Consider the following 17,783-nt stretch of genomic DNA (forward strand, 5'->3'; position numbering starts at 1 on the left):
GTATTAATAATTGGCAGATACCTAGGCACGGAGTACATACATAATAAAGGATTGGCATTGGGTTGGCATTGGGTTGGCATTGGATTGGCATTTGTATTTGACATTGTATTAGGCAGGCATTTTCTTGTTAGACTAGTAAGTTGGCCCCAAAGCAGGTTTGGCGATAACTGGGGCTGTGTGTCAGGGGTATATACTTCAGACCGAATACGATATACGAATACATATACGGCTTGGCTAGAACTGAGTTTATAAGAACAATGAGCATGTACAAACTAATCATTAGTTGTACTAACGGAATTCTATATTTCCAATTCGGAGAGTTTGACCCATAACGGTAAATCGGGAGTTCGGCGAGTTTAATAGCCCGCGGGCCCCATGGCTGTTTATAAAGCAAAAATCTCACGTAAGCAAAAAAAAAGAGAGCGAAAATCGCTCAAAATGTGGAGATTCGGAAAGAAAAAATTAATATAAAAAACAATATATCCGCTGAGTCAGAAGATCAATAATCATCCCCATAAAAAAAAAAAGAAAACTCCTTGGAGAGTCCGAATTATTCCCGTTTTGTCCATTAGTCATCTATGAGGTCCTTGGGGCCTTCAGGGAGCAAATCGGCGTCTTTCTCCGCTAGATCTTTTACGATCTTCTGGAACGGTACCTGGGTAAAAACTGCCCAGATATATAAAGTCGAATGAGATCATTTCCCGTTTCGGATGGTGTAACGGTGACATGACCTCGAACTTCATTTGAATTGTAATTAGAAAACACAACGCCTTCTTAAAACCCCGTTTTAGAAATCCAAAAAAACCCCCCAAAGTAGAAAGAACAAACTCCAAATCTCCGAAACCGATTCACTGTACAGAGGTGATTAGGATCCCAATTGCGCCTGAATCCAGTCAACAGAACTTGCGGGGGAAAATAGCCCCAGAAGAGAAGAGAAGAGAAAGAATAGCAGAACATGTATAGTATACATGCATCACGTCATACGGCGTTAAAAAAAAAAAAAAAGAGAGAGTCGAAAAGAAAGTAACCCTAAAAAGGATAAGGCTCAGATCGAAGTGATCTCCGTAGGATTTGGATTAAGGAATTGGTTGAAATCCTCATAGTCGTTCTTAGAATCGAGATACGACCCTTGAGACAAGCAGTTCATGGACACTTGGCGATTGAACATAGGCGACGATAGCTGCTGGTCGTCAAAGGGCATATTGGAGTAATCGGCCGTGGACATCATATCCATCTCATCGAAAGGATTGAACCCGTTACTAGGCCACTGTTGCGGACCCTGCAAAGCCAGTGGGTTGACCACGCCCTGCATAGACATGGGCTGAGCGAATTGCGGGGTGTTGGGCATCTGAGGCTGATGAGGCTGCTCGGTCTTGATGTGTGCACGGGTCGAGGGACTGTATGTTGGCGGCGTGGGAGGCATGTGCTGCTGGGAGAAAGCATCGGATGAGAAGCGCGAACGGGGCACTGGTGACTGGGGGCTATCGGAGCCACCGTCGGAGGATTCCTGGCGTTGCATGCCGGCGTTGGTGTGCCATAGATCCTGCTGTAAAGCTTCGGGGTTTTCTTCGAAGCGCTCGCCCTTGGAGCCGTCGAGAGCGCCGAGGCGCATGAGCAAGTCGTGAGTGAGTGGGTGACCATTGGGTTCAAGTTTCAGCTGCTCGCCAGGCCAGCCTTCGCCTTCGATGTTGCGTCGATAGAGTTCCTGGAGGCCATGGACCAGCCAGGATTGTTGCTGTTCGAGCATTTCAACATATCTATAATTGGAGGAGATAACTTGTCAGCTTGGGGGGTTCTTAGAGCTTTTGAATATAGCTATTTAGCTTACCCCTTCGGGTACACTTTGTCATGCGCCTTCTTGCGCTCTCCAAAGACGCAGATGGCATTATCTGCACGACAACGGGAACAAGGACTGGATCCGTCACACTGTCCGGGGTTAGTGTGTGCTGGGACGATCGTCTTCTTGTTGTACATACCTTGGATTTCTTCAGACGACACCGATCGCATGCTTTGCATACTCTTTTACGGACATTGCTATCCGAATGCGAGTGCTCCGAGGTTGGTGTTGATTGGCGAGCTGCCATGACTGAAAATCGAAAGTGTGATAGAGAGAGAGAGGATATAGTAGGGGATTTTGACCCTTAGCTATACTTCCAGATCCAAGTAGGATCGACGTCAAATCGGGGTCAATGATATAATGATGTTAACAGATCATTAAAAGGAAATTGAGTTCGAATAAAGTAGACGGATGCAGATAGGAAACCCTTGGGACCGTGGATATAGGGTTAAAGAAATAATAAGTATAGAGTAGTAATATAGGGAAGTAATCTGAGTCCAGGTCACCATGGGAGTAGATGTGCATATATAGGAATCACGAAAAAGAGGGGGCCTTTCTTATTTAGGGTTTTTAATTATTATTAATTTTTTATTAGAGTCATGGATGTGTCTTACGGAGTACAGTCTAGAGTCTAGAGAGAGAGCATAAAAAAAGGGATCGGATCGAAGATCATAAAATACCATACAATTCCCATACTGTGAAAAAAAATACAGGATGACTCGGCATTTGCTGACGGAGCTCGGGGACTTCAAACTTGACGTATATCCGAGTGGAGTGCATTTCCGGCCACACATTTTATTTTTATTTTAATATTGGAATATAGAATATCTATACTCTGTAGGACGAATAGAACATAAGATTATAGGATATAGATTATACAATATATTCTATATATTCTATATAGTAGAAAATAATAAAATATGAATATCTATGCATAAGCATAACCCTATGTAAGCGTATAAAAGAAAAAGAAAATCGGCAAGCCCATGCCGAATTGTATGTTGCACCCGAGAACTTCATTATATTATGTATTCTGGATTCCGAGGTATATTCCAAGATCAAGATTTTAAATGTAATATTATAGGTTCATCGAAATCTAGTTTACGATATACAACGTTAACGCCCAATAATAATTAGTAAATAATCCCGAGGTCATTTCAAATCATCGTGATTCATGACCCTAGACCTCTAGGCCTATTACCAATTATTGTTCCCCCGTCAAGGTGATGGAGGAAAAAGTCCATGACGTGACCATTCCGGTTTTCGCCCAATCAGGAACTATGTCCCTTTTCAGGATATGCCTTTCATACCTTTTCATCTTTACTTTTATTACTGTGTATTATCAAAGGGCTAGACCACTTTTCTAGAACATATCCTGTTTCTCTCTTTCTATCCTGTTTCCTCGGCTGATATTCCGTGCTGTTCAAAAGCTTAGCTCAATACTTACTGCATTAGGAAATATGTGACGACCTAAATCCTATCGAATCCCATCAAGTCCTATCAATCTCAATCCGTGGGAACACACACACTCTCTCTCTATCGACCAGCATATCTCGTAAGACCGGTCTTATATCGGAGACACATTCCGAGTCCATTCACCCTATTCACCCCGAAGGTGGGCTTGGGTTGCTCCATGTTTCTCATGTTTCTCATGTTTCTCTATGGCATGTTCCCCAAGTCGACTCTATATACAGAGACACCCCCCCTCCCCCGGCAACCAAAATATATATATATATATGTGACAGGGGTATAGTATAATCTACATGCTGTTATAATGTACAGTCTCATTATCTGTCAACAAGAGCAGTGAAAGCACCAGAGCTGACAGACGCAGCAACCCCGATAACACCTCTGACGGGGTTCCTGATGTTTTTCGGTTCCGTTTTGGATTTCACTCTGTTCCTGACCCTGTTGGCCCTTTGGTTCCGTTGTCTTCCGGTGTTTGATAAACTCCCACACGCGACTTCGACGGGATCGGGTCTCGCCTGCAATTTCGTCTACAGTGGTGGTTGGTAGGGTATTGTGCGTTGGCTCGGTGCACTGAGGAGGAAGCGCACCCTGTTGGCTTTGGAGTCGGCGGGCTTCGACAACGCGACGGACTAGATCTATCCAGTCATTAGCTCTACTCTTTCTTCCTTGCTGACATGTCATACGGGCAAAGGTCTCCTCAATGTTGACCGTCTCGCGAGCACTGGTCTCCATAAACCCGCACCCGTGCTTGCGCGCATACTCGAGTCCGTCGCGGGATGTCACCACGCGATTATCCTTGAGATCGCATTTGTTGCCCGCGACGATTTTAACTGGCGGTGGCAGACCAATCTGGCTGACATGGCCTACACCTCCAGATTTCTCTCCTAACTGGCGTAGTCGCTGGTTGTCCTCGACGCGTTGTTCCGCTTCCATATGAATCATCTCCATGAAATGATCCAGCGTTTCAAGACTCGAGGGGTTGGTGATATCGTAAACCAGGAGGAATGCGTCCGAGTTTAGGGTCGAGGCAGACCATAGCCCACGGTACTCCTCCTGGCCTGCAGTATCGGTGATGGAAAGGACGTAGGGGTGGCCATCGATGTTGCGGGTGACGGAGTAGGAATCCTCTGGGCCCGATTAGAATTGGAATGGCATCGGAATGGGCGCGCAATACCGATAGTTGGATCATATCTAGAAATGAGATATTAGTGCTAGTTTTTCCAAGATCAGGGGGAAGTCCTCACTCGTGAACCCATTGACTACGGACCAGCCGCATAGTGATAGAGGATTTTCCTACATCCCGATCTGATCAGATCTCGATCGCGTAAAACCCGGAAACGTGGCACCGAATCACGGAGTCAGGATATTCCCAGGAGACAAGAGAAGCAACATACCACATCCACCATCTCCGCAGATGGTGATTGAGATCTTGTCCATGGCCAAAGGACATTGGAGGGAGTGAAGAGGGGAGATGGGGAATCCTGGGCTTGTTGACAGGGTTATTAATATAATAGGGGGTTATCAATATAGCTATGTACAACATAATATAACTAGCTTACTAGTTATCTTATAGCCCTTATTATATAATTGTTCTCTTTCTCTCTAACTATCTCTAAATGTTTACTCCTTCGGTCTATAATTGTCATTGTGATACATCTCATGGGGTTTTGCCTCTTTCACATAGACATGACACTGGATACATAACACGGGACATCTACAATTCCTACGATCTATAATATATAGAATAGAATAGAGACAGAGAAAGAGAAAGAGAATAATATATATAGAAATAAATAAAAAGACAACATATTTTTGAAGGGAATGTCAACTCTTCCCCGTATTTGACGAAGATTGGCGAGTAACTTCTCCACATACATTTGTACTTTGGAGACATCAAGTCCTTCTCCCTCTCTCTATTTTCCTCTCTCTTCCTCTCTCATCCTCTCCCATTCTCTCTTCTACAAATATCAAACACATTCACTCCTATAAAACATCCACAAATCGCAAGGATATTCTGACGGAAATTCTCACTTCTGCCCAGGTTGTCATCCCGCGGGGCGATGGAACTCGGTCTGGGCCACAGATATTTTAATCATGACCAACATGAACAACTTCAACTTGGAATATGACGATGAACATCAGGTTCCCTCACAACCCAACCCTTCATATACGACCTTTCCCAGCCAGGGTAATTATGCCTTCAGTGCTATGCTACCCCAGGATGCGGATCTGCCTCTCCAGAGCCTCGCACGATCACAGCCTTCGGATCTGGAAGGACCTAGGTCTAATGTCATGCTCACATACGACGGGATTCCGACCTCGGGTATCTCAATGCCAATGAATATGAATGCCACCAACGCATATACCTACGATATCCCAACCACATACCCGACCACCACCATGGGGATACATCCGCAGATGGATCATTCACAGTTTCAGTCTACATACCCGCCCTATCCACACTCCATGACGGTGCCCCATTATTCCCAGCAGCTCGCTCCGCCAGCCCGCATGGAACGATACGATACAAGCACCGATTCGACAGCCAATTTCGAGGATTCCGACTTTTCAGGTCGCACGAGCGACTGGTCGCAGGCGCAAGCGCAGGTGCAGCGGGCTCAGCAACAACCTCCGGAGCGCCGCCTGCCTGCTGCCCAGCCGTACCGTCCATCGCAACCGGTGGCTATCCAGCCCAAGAAGCCCGTTGCTGCCAAAGGTGAGTTGTGTCTGTGTCTGGCACCTCCCCGTTGGCTCTGGCCCATGGTATGACTGACGCGGGGAACGCGCAATCAGAGGATCTCTCGCCGGGGCTCGAAAAGCCCGAGATTGGCAAGACTGAACATACCGGCATCTATTCGACGACTGGCTTTGACGTGCTGGGAGCGTTGGTATGTCTTGTTATCCCCATGGAGAGTATCTGACGATATACTAACCGTATTCAGGGCCGTGTGGCTATGCGGCCCAACCCTAAAATTAACATTGGCGCGGTCGATCTCTCATGCGCCTTTGTGATGTGTGATATCTTGGTCGAGGATCATCCAATCGTCTATGTATCAGAGGCCTTTGAACGATTGACCGGCTATACTAAAGATGAAATAGTTGGACGGAACTGTCGATTCCTTCAAGCGCCGGACGGTAGGATCAACGCTGGCGCTAAGCGGACCTTTGTGGATGGACAGACTGTCTATCGGCTACGGTCAACCATCGACGATCGCAGTGAGATCCAGGCTAGTATAATTAACTACCGCAAGGGTGGACAACCCTTCATGAATCTCATCACGATGATCCCCATCCAGTGGGACTCAGATGTATATCGGTACTACGTCGGGTTCCAGGTCGATCTGGTTGAAAAACCCGATGCCGTGAGGGGAAGAAATCCTGGTATGCTTTACAGCATTCTTCGTGGCGAGTGCTCTCACTAACATTGTATAGATGGTAATTATAGAATTAACTACCAGCGCGATCAGCTGCCACAGTATATTGTCCCACCACCAGATGTATACTCACGACCAGACCTCGGGTTGCGATATGGTCATGACGAAGTGACTACCATTCTCAACGCCATGGGCGCAGCTGGCAATGAGGTCAACCGGCACTACCTGGATCGTATTCTGGTTGAGAATACCGATGATGTGATCCATGTACTTTCATTCAATGGGGAATTCTTGTACTTGTCGCCCTCTTGCCACAAGATTCTAGAGTACGATCCGGTCGAGCTGATCGGCAAGACCCTGTCCACCATCTGCCATCCCAGTGATATTGGTCCTGTAATCCGTGACTTGCGGGCGAGCACGACAACCGCTCCAGTGAGTGTTGTGTATCGTATCAGACAAAAGCACAGAGGATATATGTGGTTCGAGAGTCACGGCGCGTGGCACATCGACCCGACCCAGGGCCGGAGGCATCTTGTCATGACCGGCCGCCCACGACCTGTCTACACATTGGATCAGATTGCCCGCCTGGGCTCATCCGCCGCGCTGGCCGAGAATGACATCTGGGCCAAGATTTCTTTGTCTGGTGTCATTCTGTTCGTTACGACCAAGGTGAAGCCGGTGCTCGGCCGCTCGCCTGACGATCTGATTGGTAAAGGCCTACAAGAGATCATGAAGCCCGAGACTGGTGGAACTGCCACGATCACACAAGCCCTAGAGGCAGCCTGTGGTGGACAAGGAGCTAGCCTGGCCACCGTTACGGTCAGCGGCAAAGAAACGGATGAACCACCCTCGTTCAAACACCAAATGTGGCATAAGAAAGGCCATGCCCTTTCAGCACATACCACGTTGTACACCGGCGACGCACCCAAGGGAATCAAACCGACCTTCCTCGTCGCCCAGATACGATTTGCTCGATCCTTCCCTCCATCCACCACCGCCGTTTCAGCCGCCGAAGACAAAAGTCTCGCTACGCTTACCGGCACCGCACGCACTGCAACACTCACCGTCGATGACCCCGTCCCGCCCCAGCAGTACGGGGCCCTTGGTCAACGCATGCCCGATCTATCAAACCTTATCGGCCTCAACGGTCTGCCCACTGGCAACCGCAGTATTTCACCCTCTGGCGACCCAGCAACCTTCTTTACAGAGCTCAATCCCACCCGCGGATCGAGCTGGCAGATCGAGCTGCGCGAGCTAGAAAAGCAGAACCGCACTCTGGCCGATGAATTGCAACGCCTGCTGGCTCGCCGCAGGAAGCGCAAGCGCAAGCAGGGCGCTATGGCGGTCGAGAAGTTTTGCGCCATGTGCAACACAAAGAACACCCCCGAGTGGCGGCGTGGCCCGAGTGGAAATCGGGATCTTTGCAATAGCTGTGGTCTGCGATGGGCGAAGCAAATCCGTGGCCAGGCGCAGGTGCAGGCTGCGGCTTCTTCGTCTCTTACGGTGGACTGATGGTGAGTATATCAACTGCTTTTTTTCTTCTTTTTTCGAAATTGATTTCCTTCTCCGCTAGGAGGGCTGGTTTCTTGATACCCTTCCGTTTGACTGTCGAAATTGACACATGCTACTTTTGAGCGCTTGGATTTTTGGATTGTTATTTCGCAGTCTTTTCTATGTAGTCTTTGAAATTGCATTCAGAAAAGACATGCCGGCTCAGACTTAGGCTACGGCTAGTAGTGATATCAAAGCTCGACGAAAAACAGCTCTTTTATGAGTCGAAATGTTGGATATATTACAAATAATCCCTAAGAAACATCTACTGTGCAAGCAGGGACATCTAGTCTATGGGCCTTCAAAAAACTACAGCTTCTTGGACCTAGGACTGTTTCCACGAACGGCCAGCCACTGCTCCAACCAGCGCCTCTCCAACTCCTCCACGCGTTTCTGGTCTTGAGTACCAGAAGAGACGTCCTCACCACCACGTTCCTCAACCGCAATCCGCACCTCAGTAGCATTCATAGCCTTAACCCCTCCACCAGCACGAATCATCCCATCATCTATAGCCAGGTACTCGACATACCGTGCCAGCCGAGGCCGGTAGATCAAACCAGCAAGCGACTCGCCCGCAGTCCTATCGTGACGTTTAACCAGGCCAAAAACAGCACAGGCACGCAACACATCCGCGGAGCCTGCACCAGCAACCCAGACAGGATCAGCAAAACACCCAGCAAGCAGAGCCAACTGCTCCGAACCGCCCGCCTTGAGCAAGTGTACAGATCGATCCTTATTCTCAGCAACAAACACATCCAGCGCCGCGAGTTTGCGCGCCGTAGCAGCAATGCGTTCCTTCTCCACCTGCGAGGGCACACGACACGTCGCGGGTGTAATGGCAGAGCCGAAAATCGGAACGATCAGGGGAGTGAACTCGCCGCAGACGATCAAGATCAACGTGAAGGGGATCATGCGGCGGACATCGCGGGCTGAGCGGCGGACCAGCTGGAATTGCGCGCGGCCGAGCTTGGATTCTTGTGTTATTGATGGCGCGTTGCGGTTGCGGTTGCGGTTGCGGTTGTTGTTGTTGTTGTGTGTGCTTGTCCGCGGTGGAGATGTGGGGATGTAGGCGGGTAGGCCTAGTTTCCTCCGTAGAGGGAGTGAGGCGCGGTAGTTGCGGTAGACGTTTTTCAGGCCCGTTTTGTAGAAGGTCACGTATGCGCGGCCGAATTCGACATAGCGTTTTAGTTTATCTACTGCGCCTGCGGAGGGGGATAGGGGGGATGGGGTTGTGATGGCGGCGGGGTGGGTGCTAATTGGGGCATTTATTTCGGTTTTGGTGGGAGTTGAGACGGTGGTTGTGGTAGGTGGTGATGGGGAGGGTCGGCGGGATTGCTGCCTCGGGGCGGAGGTTGAGAAAAGCTGGGATTGCGCGCGGATGGGCAGTAATTGGGATTGGAGATGGGTGTGGAAACGAAAGTGATTCCAAGGTTGGAATTGAGTATAGAGGCCTCGCTGGCCCCGAGTTATGCTGGCCATTCTTGAGGTGATGAGAGAAGATGAAATCAAGGCTGAGGGTTGCACATGTTATCAGTGGTTGACACCTTAGGCATCAATATCAAGATGCGAGTCGAGAGATGTTCAGGCCTAAGAGTATCAGAGCATCATCTACAATAGTAATTGAGGGCTAAGAGTTTAATCATAATATCTCTCATTATTCGAAGTGGGTTGAAGAAAAACGAAAATTCGTTAGAAACCAGCTATATATGCTCGAACTATTTTGTAGGGTAATTAATGTACACCAATTTGAACCAACAAAGATCTATTCATCTGCACCGACCTCAACGTTTTCGATGAGCCCGTTGCCCAACCGCGCGATCTCGTTCAGAATAGCAGTTTGGTTGATTACGACCTCACCTTCGGTATCACCTGGGGCGGTCGAGTATGCTGTCTTCAGGTTCCAGCTTCGCGACTTCAGGGTCTGTGGGTTCCAAAGGCCAGCAATCACTGCACAACGATCGTCTCCGTGGAAGAGCAAAATGCTCTGGCTGTAGCAGGCTTGTACATCACAGACAAATGACTTGATGGTCTGCATCATTCCAGCACGGGGTTCGGCCAAGTTCTTGAATTTGGGTACCGAGGAACCGCTAAACAGCTTTGGGCGAAGGTGGATGACAAAGTCGTAGGGAGCAAGCGAGGTATCAAACAACTCGGAAACATCCATATCGAGGGGTTTGCTTCGTAGCAGGCTTACTGCTGCTTTGGCCAGGCTGGACATCCGAGCAGCCACAACCTTGGAGGGCATCTCGTATTGGGTCCAGGTCACTCCTTCAGTATCGAGGTCAGAGGCGACGAAAAGGGCCAGGCTGTTCATCGCAGGGTCGATGCTGCGCCAAGCTGTGAAGCGAGTGCGGATATTTTCCGTCACTTGTGGGGTCAGTTCACCTCCCAGATCAACAACGAACGGCTCCTGCTGCCAGTCCCACCGAGAGAGGAAGTGGAGAGTTCTCAGGAATCCGGTCATGACAGACGAAGGACATTCCCAGGGGTTAGGTTGAGTGAAGGTGCGAATTACCAGCAATTCAATCAACTCGTCGCTGATTTGGGCAGTAAACAGGTGGGAATTAAACCATTGTTTGGTAAGACGAATGGTGGGCGACAACAAGGGGAAGCGTGTGCACAGGCTTCGGAGTGCCTGTGTCAAGCGTGGAGTTTGGACAAAGGTTTTCTTGTAGGCGAAGAGAGCATAGGCGGCCTCTTCTCGCTCCCGGGGACTCAGATTTCGGTCCTTGAGATTGCGCTCGAGTAGGGTTTGTTCACGCTCGTGGTGAATCCTCAACCGGAACAACACGCCAGAAGAATGGGGGATTTCCAAATAAGCATTGTTGATTACCTTGCTCGATTCGTTTTCGAGGCCTACACGGCAAGACGAGGCAGCAGCCGATGATTCCAGTGAGTCTCCAATCTTCAAAAGGAATGCAACCTTGGTCATTTGGATAGCGGCGAAGTCATCGGGCCAACGTGAGGAGCTTTCAAACTGAAGAACAACGTCGGTGGCTCCCGTTGGTCTGAGGGAGGTATAACGAAGAAGCGAACTGGCCGGTGCCAAGTGACGTACCTCCAGTGGCACTTCGTCCATGCCGCGAATAGATCTCTCAAGATCCTTGAAGGCATCGTCGATTGACTGGAAAGCAGGGCTGGAGTATGCCAGAATGCCATCGCCATGCTCTTTGAGGAGCTCGTCATATTCATCACCAACAAATCCGAATTCATCGGTGGTGATCTTGAAGTGCCGTTGGAGTATGTACTCCAAAATCTGATAGATGATAGATGTCTCTGACTCGTCAGACCACACAAGACTCTCCAGGATGCTGCCATCCTTGAATCGTCGAAGTTCCGACTTTTCACCCCAGAATGCTTGGAACGAAGCAGACTCTTCTTTTTCTTCTGCGGCCGGACCGTGGTCGACAATTCGTCCGACATTTTCAGCATTCAACAACAGTCCTACAGACACACCCTGGCTCGACCGTTTGGGCTGCTTGGATTTGACTGACCACGAATCAATGGCGTGGCCCACAATAGAAACAAGTTTGACTCTGTCTCCCAGAGCCCGGGAAAGAACGGTATACAAAGCATTCTGTTCGTGAAGAGCGCGGAGCGTGTCTCCATTGAATGACTTGGGGAATGAGATCAAGCGGTCAAATCTGAGGGCCGGTTCGTCAACCTTGAGAATGAAAACCTTATCAAAGTTGTCCTCTCGTGACTCATTGAGCATTTTTAGGGTGATGGCGGCTTCATGGCGCAGGGTTGTGTATGACCAAGGCGTCATTTTGTAAAGAATGTTCAATCCTCTGCGGCCATCAAAGACAACAGGTACCCCGGAAGGAACTGGGACCTCTTGGCCAAAGAATAGAGGAGTGGTCAAATCCCTGCCGGCCAAAAATTGAATGGTGGCCTTGAAAATTTGGTAGCAGCTGTATGATGGCAGCAGGACCGGTTGTCCAGCCGGACCACCGCCTTCAAACAGCAAAGACAGAAGTACAGTCCATTCGAAACCACCAAAGCCTCCATTCTGGAAGGGAGTATGGAAGCCTCGTTGTTGCAGCCAAGTGCGGCCAAGAATGCATGCATCGCTGAAAGAATCGCATTTCTTGGAGGCCGAGTAGATAGACTTGTGATAGAGAGAGACGGTGGCATCGGAACGGAGGCTGGCATTGTAATACGAGGTCGGTTCGCCGATCTCCGAGTTATTGGAGGCCTGGCGGATATTGCTTTTGAGTGGAAGCGTTCTTGTGATCGGGAACAACGTAGGATCGATTGCGGTCAGAATTCGAATTGTGGGCCCGGACGATTCGGCTTGACGCGGTTCCAACAAGATGAGAGGACGGAGACTGTCTCCATCCTGAGGACCAAATTTGAGATCAAACCCGAGAGTGTTCGCGGTGTCTTGAATCCCAGCAGCCACGCATGCGATATAGTAGGCCCGCTTGTGGAAGTATCTGAAGTTTACGTAGTCCTTCTCCTGGAAGAGCGAACTCGGCATGGTGACTGCCATATCAATTGGGCGCGATTCCAAAGTGCGAGCGCCTGTCTTTAGCGCAAAGCTACCTACCACATTGATGTTCGCTGGCTTTGCGTATGCCATGCTGTACTTGACATCCTTGCTCGGCCGAGGCTCAGGCCATGGAACCACCAGGCCAGAAGCACGTAGCTCCTTCTCGGCATCAGGGACAGATTGCGGAGACTTTTCGGGCAGGCCTTCAATCGCGGTCTTGATTTGGTGTAGTGTTTCCTGAACCTTTGAGACTTGCTTGCTGTAGTTAGGTCTCAATCCCTCCAGCAGATCGTCCATTTGCAGCTTGAAGAAACTGGACTTGTAAAAGCCGCTGGCCATTGCAAGCTCTGCGGAGCGCTCATCTTTGCCTCGAGTCGGGTTTCGCTTCTCGGTCACTTTTGATGTCTGTTTCGTTGAAGAGCTAGTAACAGCATTCTCCGGGGAAGGACTGAGCTTCCTGCGCTTGGATGTGTGGTCGGACATTTCGTGAGCGTAGCAGTTGTTAGTAGAGGCCGAGATTTTTTTTTTGGCGATAACGGTATTGTACTGATACCGTACGGCTGACTCATTCGTAATTTATCAGGTACCCGGAGCTTCGCCGAAGTCGCAGGAGGAATGGCATCATTTACAACCTTAAACTCTTTTTTTCCCTCTCTTTCATTCTAAAACACATATCTACAATAGGTCATATTTTCTAGCCCCTATTTTCTATTTCTATTTTCAATTGAAAATGTTGCAGGTCTTGGGAGGACCTGTACCTCCAAACACTGACCATGTATGGTTGACTCCCCGTAACCCCTCCATGACTCTTCTAACATTCACAAGGCCGTCAGTGTATCACTTCCATCATGGAGGGAAAATATTGGCTACGAAGAAGGAGAAGATTGGGTCATGAATAAGATGCAATGCGGTTATCCCCGGTTCTTCGTCCATCCTATTATTCAAAAGCTCGCGCAGGAAATTGTTCGCCGAGTCGGTGACTCCAACCTCGAGTCTGCAACCCTATTCGCATCAATCAAGCCAGCGCGCATATGTCACTCCTTTTTGCTTAGCAAAATCCCTACTGAGCAGGCATACAAAGCACGGATTGTCAACTTCATCCCATCCCCACATACCGAAGCTGGATCAACAGTGACGTCTTCCTTGTCGTGTGTCATTTACCCAAAAGAATACGCCTCCATTACCAAGCAGGTATGGCAACACTCGGGCAATGGCATCTCCAGTCGACGAGGTGAGTTCTGCCTTGGAGCATTGGCGGACGGGTTTTTGGTGGAAGACAAAGGCCTTGCGACTGCGGAGTCAATCTCCCAGCGTCCTTGTAAGGGACCCCGCAGATACCAAAGTGTCAGTGGAGCGAGAAAGGGCTCTGTTGGGGAATCTCCTCCCAAACCAAACACCGAAGACGGCCGAGACTATGCTCAGTTTATTGAGGAGCGGTTTGGCCGAAACCTCAGCACTTCTCTCGCCAATCAGGCCAAGCTCGCTGTTCGCAAACGTATTGCGGGTGTCTTGACAGCCGATGCTGAACTGCCAGAAGCCCTGGAAACAGCTTCATCAGAAGGTCGAGTCGCCGGTATTTCTGAGGAGGATGTCCTTCTTTACCCTTCGGGTATGAGCGCCATTTTCAACGCTCATCAGACCTTGCTGGCTACTAGAGGCGATTTGCCGTCAATTTGTTTCGGGTTCCCTTACACGGATACATTGAAGATTCTCCAAAAGTGGGGACCAGGCTGCGTATTCTATGGTCACGGCTCCTCGGAAGATCTGGATAACCTGGAATCTCGACTGAAGGCTGGTGAGCGTTTCCTTGGGCTTTTTACCGAGGCACCAGGTAACCCTCTTCTCAAAACACCGGACCTCAAACGGATTCGCGCTTTGGCAGACGAGTATGGTTTTGCCGTGGTGGTCGACGAAACCATCAGCAACTTTTTAAACATCAACGTTTTGCACTTAGCAGACATAGTTGTCAGCAGCTTGACCAAGATTTTCAGCGGAGATAGCAACGTCATGGGAGGAAGTGCGGTGCTCAACCCTCACGCACAGTATTATGCAGCCATCAAGGAAACCTATAACCGGGATTACGAAGATATCTACTGGGCAGAAGATGCCGTTTTCTTGGAGAGAAACAGCCGTGATTTTATTGCTCGCATTGAACAGATCAATGCTACCACTGAGGACATTACAGCTATGCTGAAGGAGTCTCCCCTAGGTAAGTATCCATTTACTTTTGAGTGGGAGCTATACTGACAATTTCACAGTGAAAGATGTTTACTACCCGAAATACAGCCCCACGAAACCACTATATGATAGCCTCCGCAATGCCAATGGTGGCTATGGTGGTCTCTTCTCTGTCACGTTCCACTCCCAAGCCGAGGCGATTGCCTTTTTTGACACCATCGAGGTTTTGAAGGGACCCAGTCTTGGGACCAACTTTACATTGAGGTGAGTACGCAGGGCCCCTGTCTTGAGTTTTGCTAACCTTTCAGCTCTCCATACGTCCTCCTGGCTCATTACGGTGAATTAGACTGGGTATGTACACCACTCGCATGTTGACCAGGCCATAACTAACATGTGTCAGGCGAGATCCTTCAACGTGGATCCGGATCTAGTGAGAATCAGTGTTGGATTAGAAGAGGTGCCTGATCTGCGCTCCAGGGTACAACGGGCCTTGGACGCAGTGCAAAGTGTTCGACAGGCAAGTGCATAGTCTACCCCCATTCAATCAAAGTTGGCCTGTGCACTATACAAGGACTGGGACTTTTCTGGCTCTGGGATATCCGGATCCGTAAATTGCGGTATATATCGTGAATATAAAGCAGACTACCATATCTTATCACACTGTACCATGAAGAAAACGAGATTCTGCCCCAAGCCCTTCACTGTCCAACGCCAAACAAAAGCAGTTTGAGCTGTTAAAATGTACGATCTAGCAGGTCATCCCCTATGGTACTCACGGCCCGGCTTGTGATGCCCAGGTCTCCGCTGGCGGTTTTTCTCAAAGCCTGTCGCATGGTCTCTACATTGAGGTCTCCCCCAAAACTGGAAGAGACTGGACTTTGGGCAGCACTAGCAGTAGGGAACCGAGTGGGAGACATATCAAGCCCTCTGGGGGGAGGTCGCAATGCTTGTTGGCGGCGAAGTGCTAAGTCCATGCGAAGAAGATGGAGAGCGCAATGGAGACGGGGATTGGTTGATATCTCCTAGGCGCTCCCGAGGTATTACGCCAGGATGAGCTTCATTTGTTTCTGCATGCTCGGCGTTGACAACGTCGGCAAAGGAAATAAAGCTCAGCCGACGTACATCTGTCGTGTCCAGTGCTCCATAACTGGAGAGTTCATCTCCATCAGCATGGCCCAAGAGATGATCGATGCCTGAGGAGGACATCGATTGCTCCCCGGATGGACCACCCGCGGATTGATGTAGGCTATGTGTGACAATCTCGACCGAATCTGGATCGAGGCGTTCATCTGTGATTGCGGCCGAGGATGCTTCTAGGACAGGTGGAATATAGTTATCGGTTCGAATATGTGCAGGTATCGAAGGCGATGCCTGTGCTGGCACTATATCTTCCTGCACATCTCGTTCGAATATTTGAGAGGCGGGGGAATGTATACGGGGCGGCAGATACGAGGAGCTTTCGGGCGACGAGGGGTGTTTCATGTATCTGGTCGAATCATGATTTGGTGTCAGGGCTTCGGATGATCTCACAGGTGATATGCAGCCTGTGTCGATTTGATTCTTGTCCCATGTGAAAGCAGCGGGCTTCGGGGCTCGTGTATTCGCTCCAGCCGCCTTTGGCTTTTGATCTGTCTGAACTGTAGAGTCCGACATTGCGATAAGATGAACTATCAAAATCCAGCCATGATCAATAAAGTAGAGTAAATGGGAGTTAGTAGAAATCTCAGTGATGACATCTGTGAGACATACGTAGTAGACCAGGTGACTGGCCCCAACGGGGGAATATTATTACCCAACTTGGGTAGATACTTGTATCCGGTACTTTTGTTTGAGCTGTGATGGGGAGAGGTCCGGTGTACTGAATACATGTACTCCGTACTACTCCGTACTTTTTAATACGGTATGGTAAATACACTCAGACCCCCAGGGGGGTCACGAGACCAGGGAAAAAGTTCGGGTTCGAAGCGCGAGAGATGCCAACACGTCCAGTCCTTCAACCCCAAGTTCAGTCTTACCTTTAGGTCAGTTTAACCGTTATAAACAATATCTATGAAGTATTACTAACACTTTCTTTTCTATTATTCTAGTTTCTGATCAATTCCCCCTCCCCCAATTGACCAGACGCAATGGCGACCTTCATTGCCGCGACGAAGCGGCCATTTCTCACATTGCCATTCCTTATTCCCTCCTTGTCGGATTCTCTGGCACTAGGATTTCGACGAAACCAATCTTCATACCGACGAACCAAGCAGCGACTACGTGTGAAGCCAGACTCCTCATTTGACCCGTCTAACCTGGGTCACGATCACATTATCCATAACCCGCCATCCAGTGCTCCAAATGCCTACCACACCCCATCCAAATTCTTGCCTGCCGATGATGTTCGGAAAGCATCCATCCTTTCCTCCACTGCGACCCCCAACGCCGACGATCTTCCCGGTGTCTACAAGTCTATGCCCGAAAGAAAATACCACCTCACCCCTTCAAACATTGAAGAAATCCGCAATCTCCGCATGAACGATCCCATGACCTGGAGCCGAAACAAGCTCGCCAAACGTTTTGAATGCTCGCCCGTTTTTATTGCCATGGTCTGCCAGGCAAGCCCAGAGAAGAGGGAAATCCAAGCCCGGATCTTGGAGGCGGTGCAATCGCGATGGGGACCCAAGCGCCGTATGGCCAGAGAGGACCGTCAACTGCGGCGCGAGGCCTGGGGACGAGATGCATAGTGGTAGCATGATCCAACTCACAGGAAAGGGTCTGTTTTGTAAAGAAAAACCATGTATTCTAGCTTATTTTCTAGCATTGTTTATGTATTCCATACCAAATTTTCTACTTAAGAGCTATATAGGATAACTATCAAGGTAAAAAGCTATAAAAT

At 49.2% G+C, this 17,783-nt stretch overlaps 8 protein-coding genes across 8 annotated transcripts; 3 read left to right on the forward strand and 5 right to left on the reverse strand.

Annotated features, from left to right (window-relative positions):
- Window positions 1-1,045: 1,045 nt before the first annotated feature.
- Window positions 1,046-2,084, reverse strand: N7471_008000 (Zn(II)2Cys6 transcription factor domain-containing protein; the record flags this gene model as incomplete). The annotated part of the gene is made up of 3 exons (XM_057280719.1): window positions 1,046-1,757; window positions 1,829-1,926; window positions 1,977-2,084. 3 exons carry the CDS (start codon window positions 2,082-2,084, stop codon window positions 1,046-1,048), a joined length of 918 nt encoding a protein of 305 aa, XP_057134979.1.
- A 1,547-nt stretch (window positions 2,085-3,631) lies between these two features.
- N7471_008001 (putative RAS small monomeric GTPase) lies at window positions 3,632-4,583 on the reverse strand (the record flags this gene model as incomplete). The annotated part of the gene is made up of 4 exons (XM_057280720.1): window positions 3,632-3,942; window positions 3,991-4,434; window positions 4,482-4,498; window positions 4,552-4,583. The coding sequence occupies 4 exons, from the start codon at window positions 4,581-4,583 to the stop codon at window positions 3,632-3,634; spliced, it is 804 nt and encodes a 267-aa protein (XP_057134980.1).
- Window positions 4,584-5,401: 818 nt separating this feature from the next.
- lreA (uncharacterized protein) lies at window positions 5,402-8,193 on the forward strand (the record flags this gene model as incomplete). Its single annotated transcript, XM_057280721.1, has 4 exons — window positions 5,402-6,023; window positions 6,101-6,195; window positions 6,250-6,688; window positions 6,740-8,193. 4 exons carry the CDS (start codon window positions 5,402-5,404, stop codon window positions 8,191-8,193), a joined length of 2,610 nt encoding a protein of 869 aa, XP_057134981.1.
- Window positions 8,194-8,541: 348 nt separating this feature from the next.
- Window positions 8,542-9,711, reverse strand: N7471_008003 (uncharacterized protein; the record flags this gene model as incomplete). Its single annotated transcript, XM_057280722.1, has 1 exon — window positions 8,542-9,711. The coding sequence occupies one exon, from the start codon at window positions 9,709-9,711 to the stop codon at window positions 8,542-8,544; it is 1,170 nt and encodes a 389-aa protein (XP_057134982.1).
- Window positions 9,712-9,994: 283 nt separating this feature from the next.
- N7471_008004 (rRNA-processing protein UTP22) lies at window positions 9,995-13,210 on the reverse strand (the record flags this gene model as incomplete). Its single annotated transcript, XM_057280723.1, has 1 exon — window positions 9,995-13,210. One exon carries the CDS (start codon window positions 13,208-13,210, stop codon window positions 9,995-9,997), a length of 3,216 nt encoding a protein of 1,071 aa, XP_057134983.1.
- Window positions 13,211-13,457: 247 nt separating this feature from the next.
- N7471_008005 (cystathionine gamma-synthase) lies at window positions 13,458-15,434 on the forward strand (the record flags this gene model as incomplete). Its single annotated transcript, XM_057280724.1, has 5 exons — window positions 13,458-13,502; window positions 13,553-14,936; window positions 14,986-15,169; window positions 15,214-15,256; window positions 15,306-15,434. The coding sequence occupies 5 exons, from the start codon at window positions 13,458-13,460 to the stop codon at window positions 15,432-15,434; spliced, it is 1,785 nt and encodes a 594-aa protein (XP_057134984.1).
- A 389-nt stretch (window positions 15,435-15,823) lies between these two features.
- On the reverse strand, window positions 15,824-16,558 carry N7471_008006 (uncharacterized protein; the record flags this gene model as incomplete). Its single annotated transcript, XM_057280725.1, has 1 exon — window positions 15,824-16,558. The coding sequence occupies one exon, from the start codon at window positions 16,556-16,558 to the stop codon at window positions 15,824-15,826; it is 735 nt and encodes a 244-aa protein (XP_057134985.1).
- Window positions 16,559-17,031: 473 nt separating this feature from the next.
- N7471_008007 (mitochondrial 54S ribosomal protein mL58) lies at window positions 17,032-17,631 on the forward strand (the record flags this gene model as incomplete). Its single annotated transcript, XM_057280726.1, has 1 exon — window positions 17,032-17,631. One exon carries the CDS (start codon window positions 17,032-17,034, stop codon window positions 17,629-17,631), a length of 600 nt encoding a protein of 199 aa, XP_057134986.1.
- Between the last annotated feature and the right edge of the window lie 152 nt (window positions 17,632-17,783).

Source organism: Penicillium samsonianum (genome assembly GCF_028829775.1).
Source record: "Penicillium samsonianum strain IBT 33392 chromosome Unknown utg000004l_segment0_segment0, whole genome shotgun sequence".
Classification (NCBI taxonomy): Eukaryota; Fungi; Ascomycota; class Eurotiomycetes; order Eurotiales; family Aspergillaceae; genus Penicillium; species Penicillium samsonianum.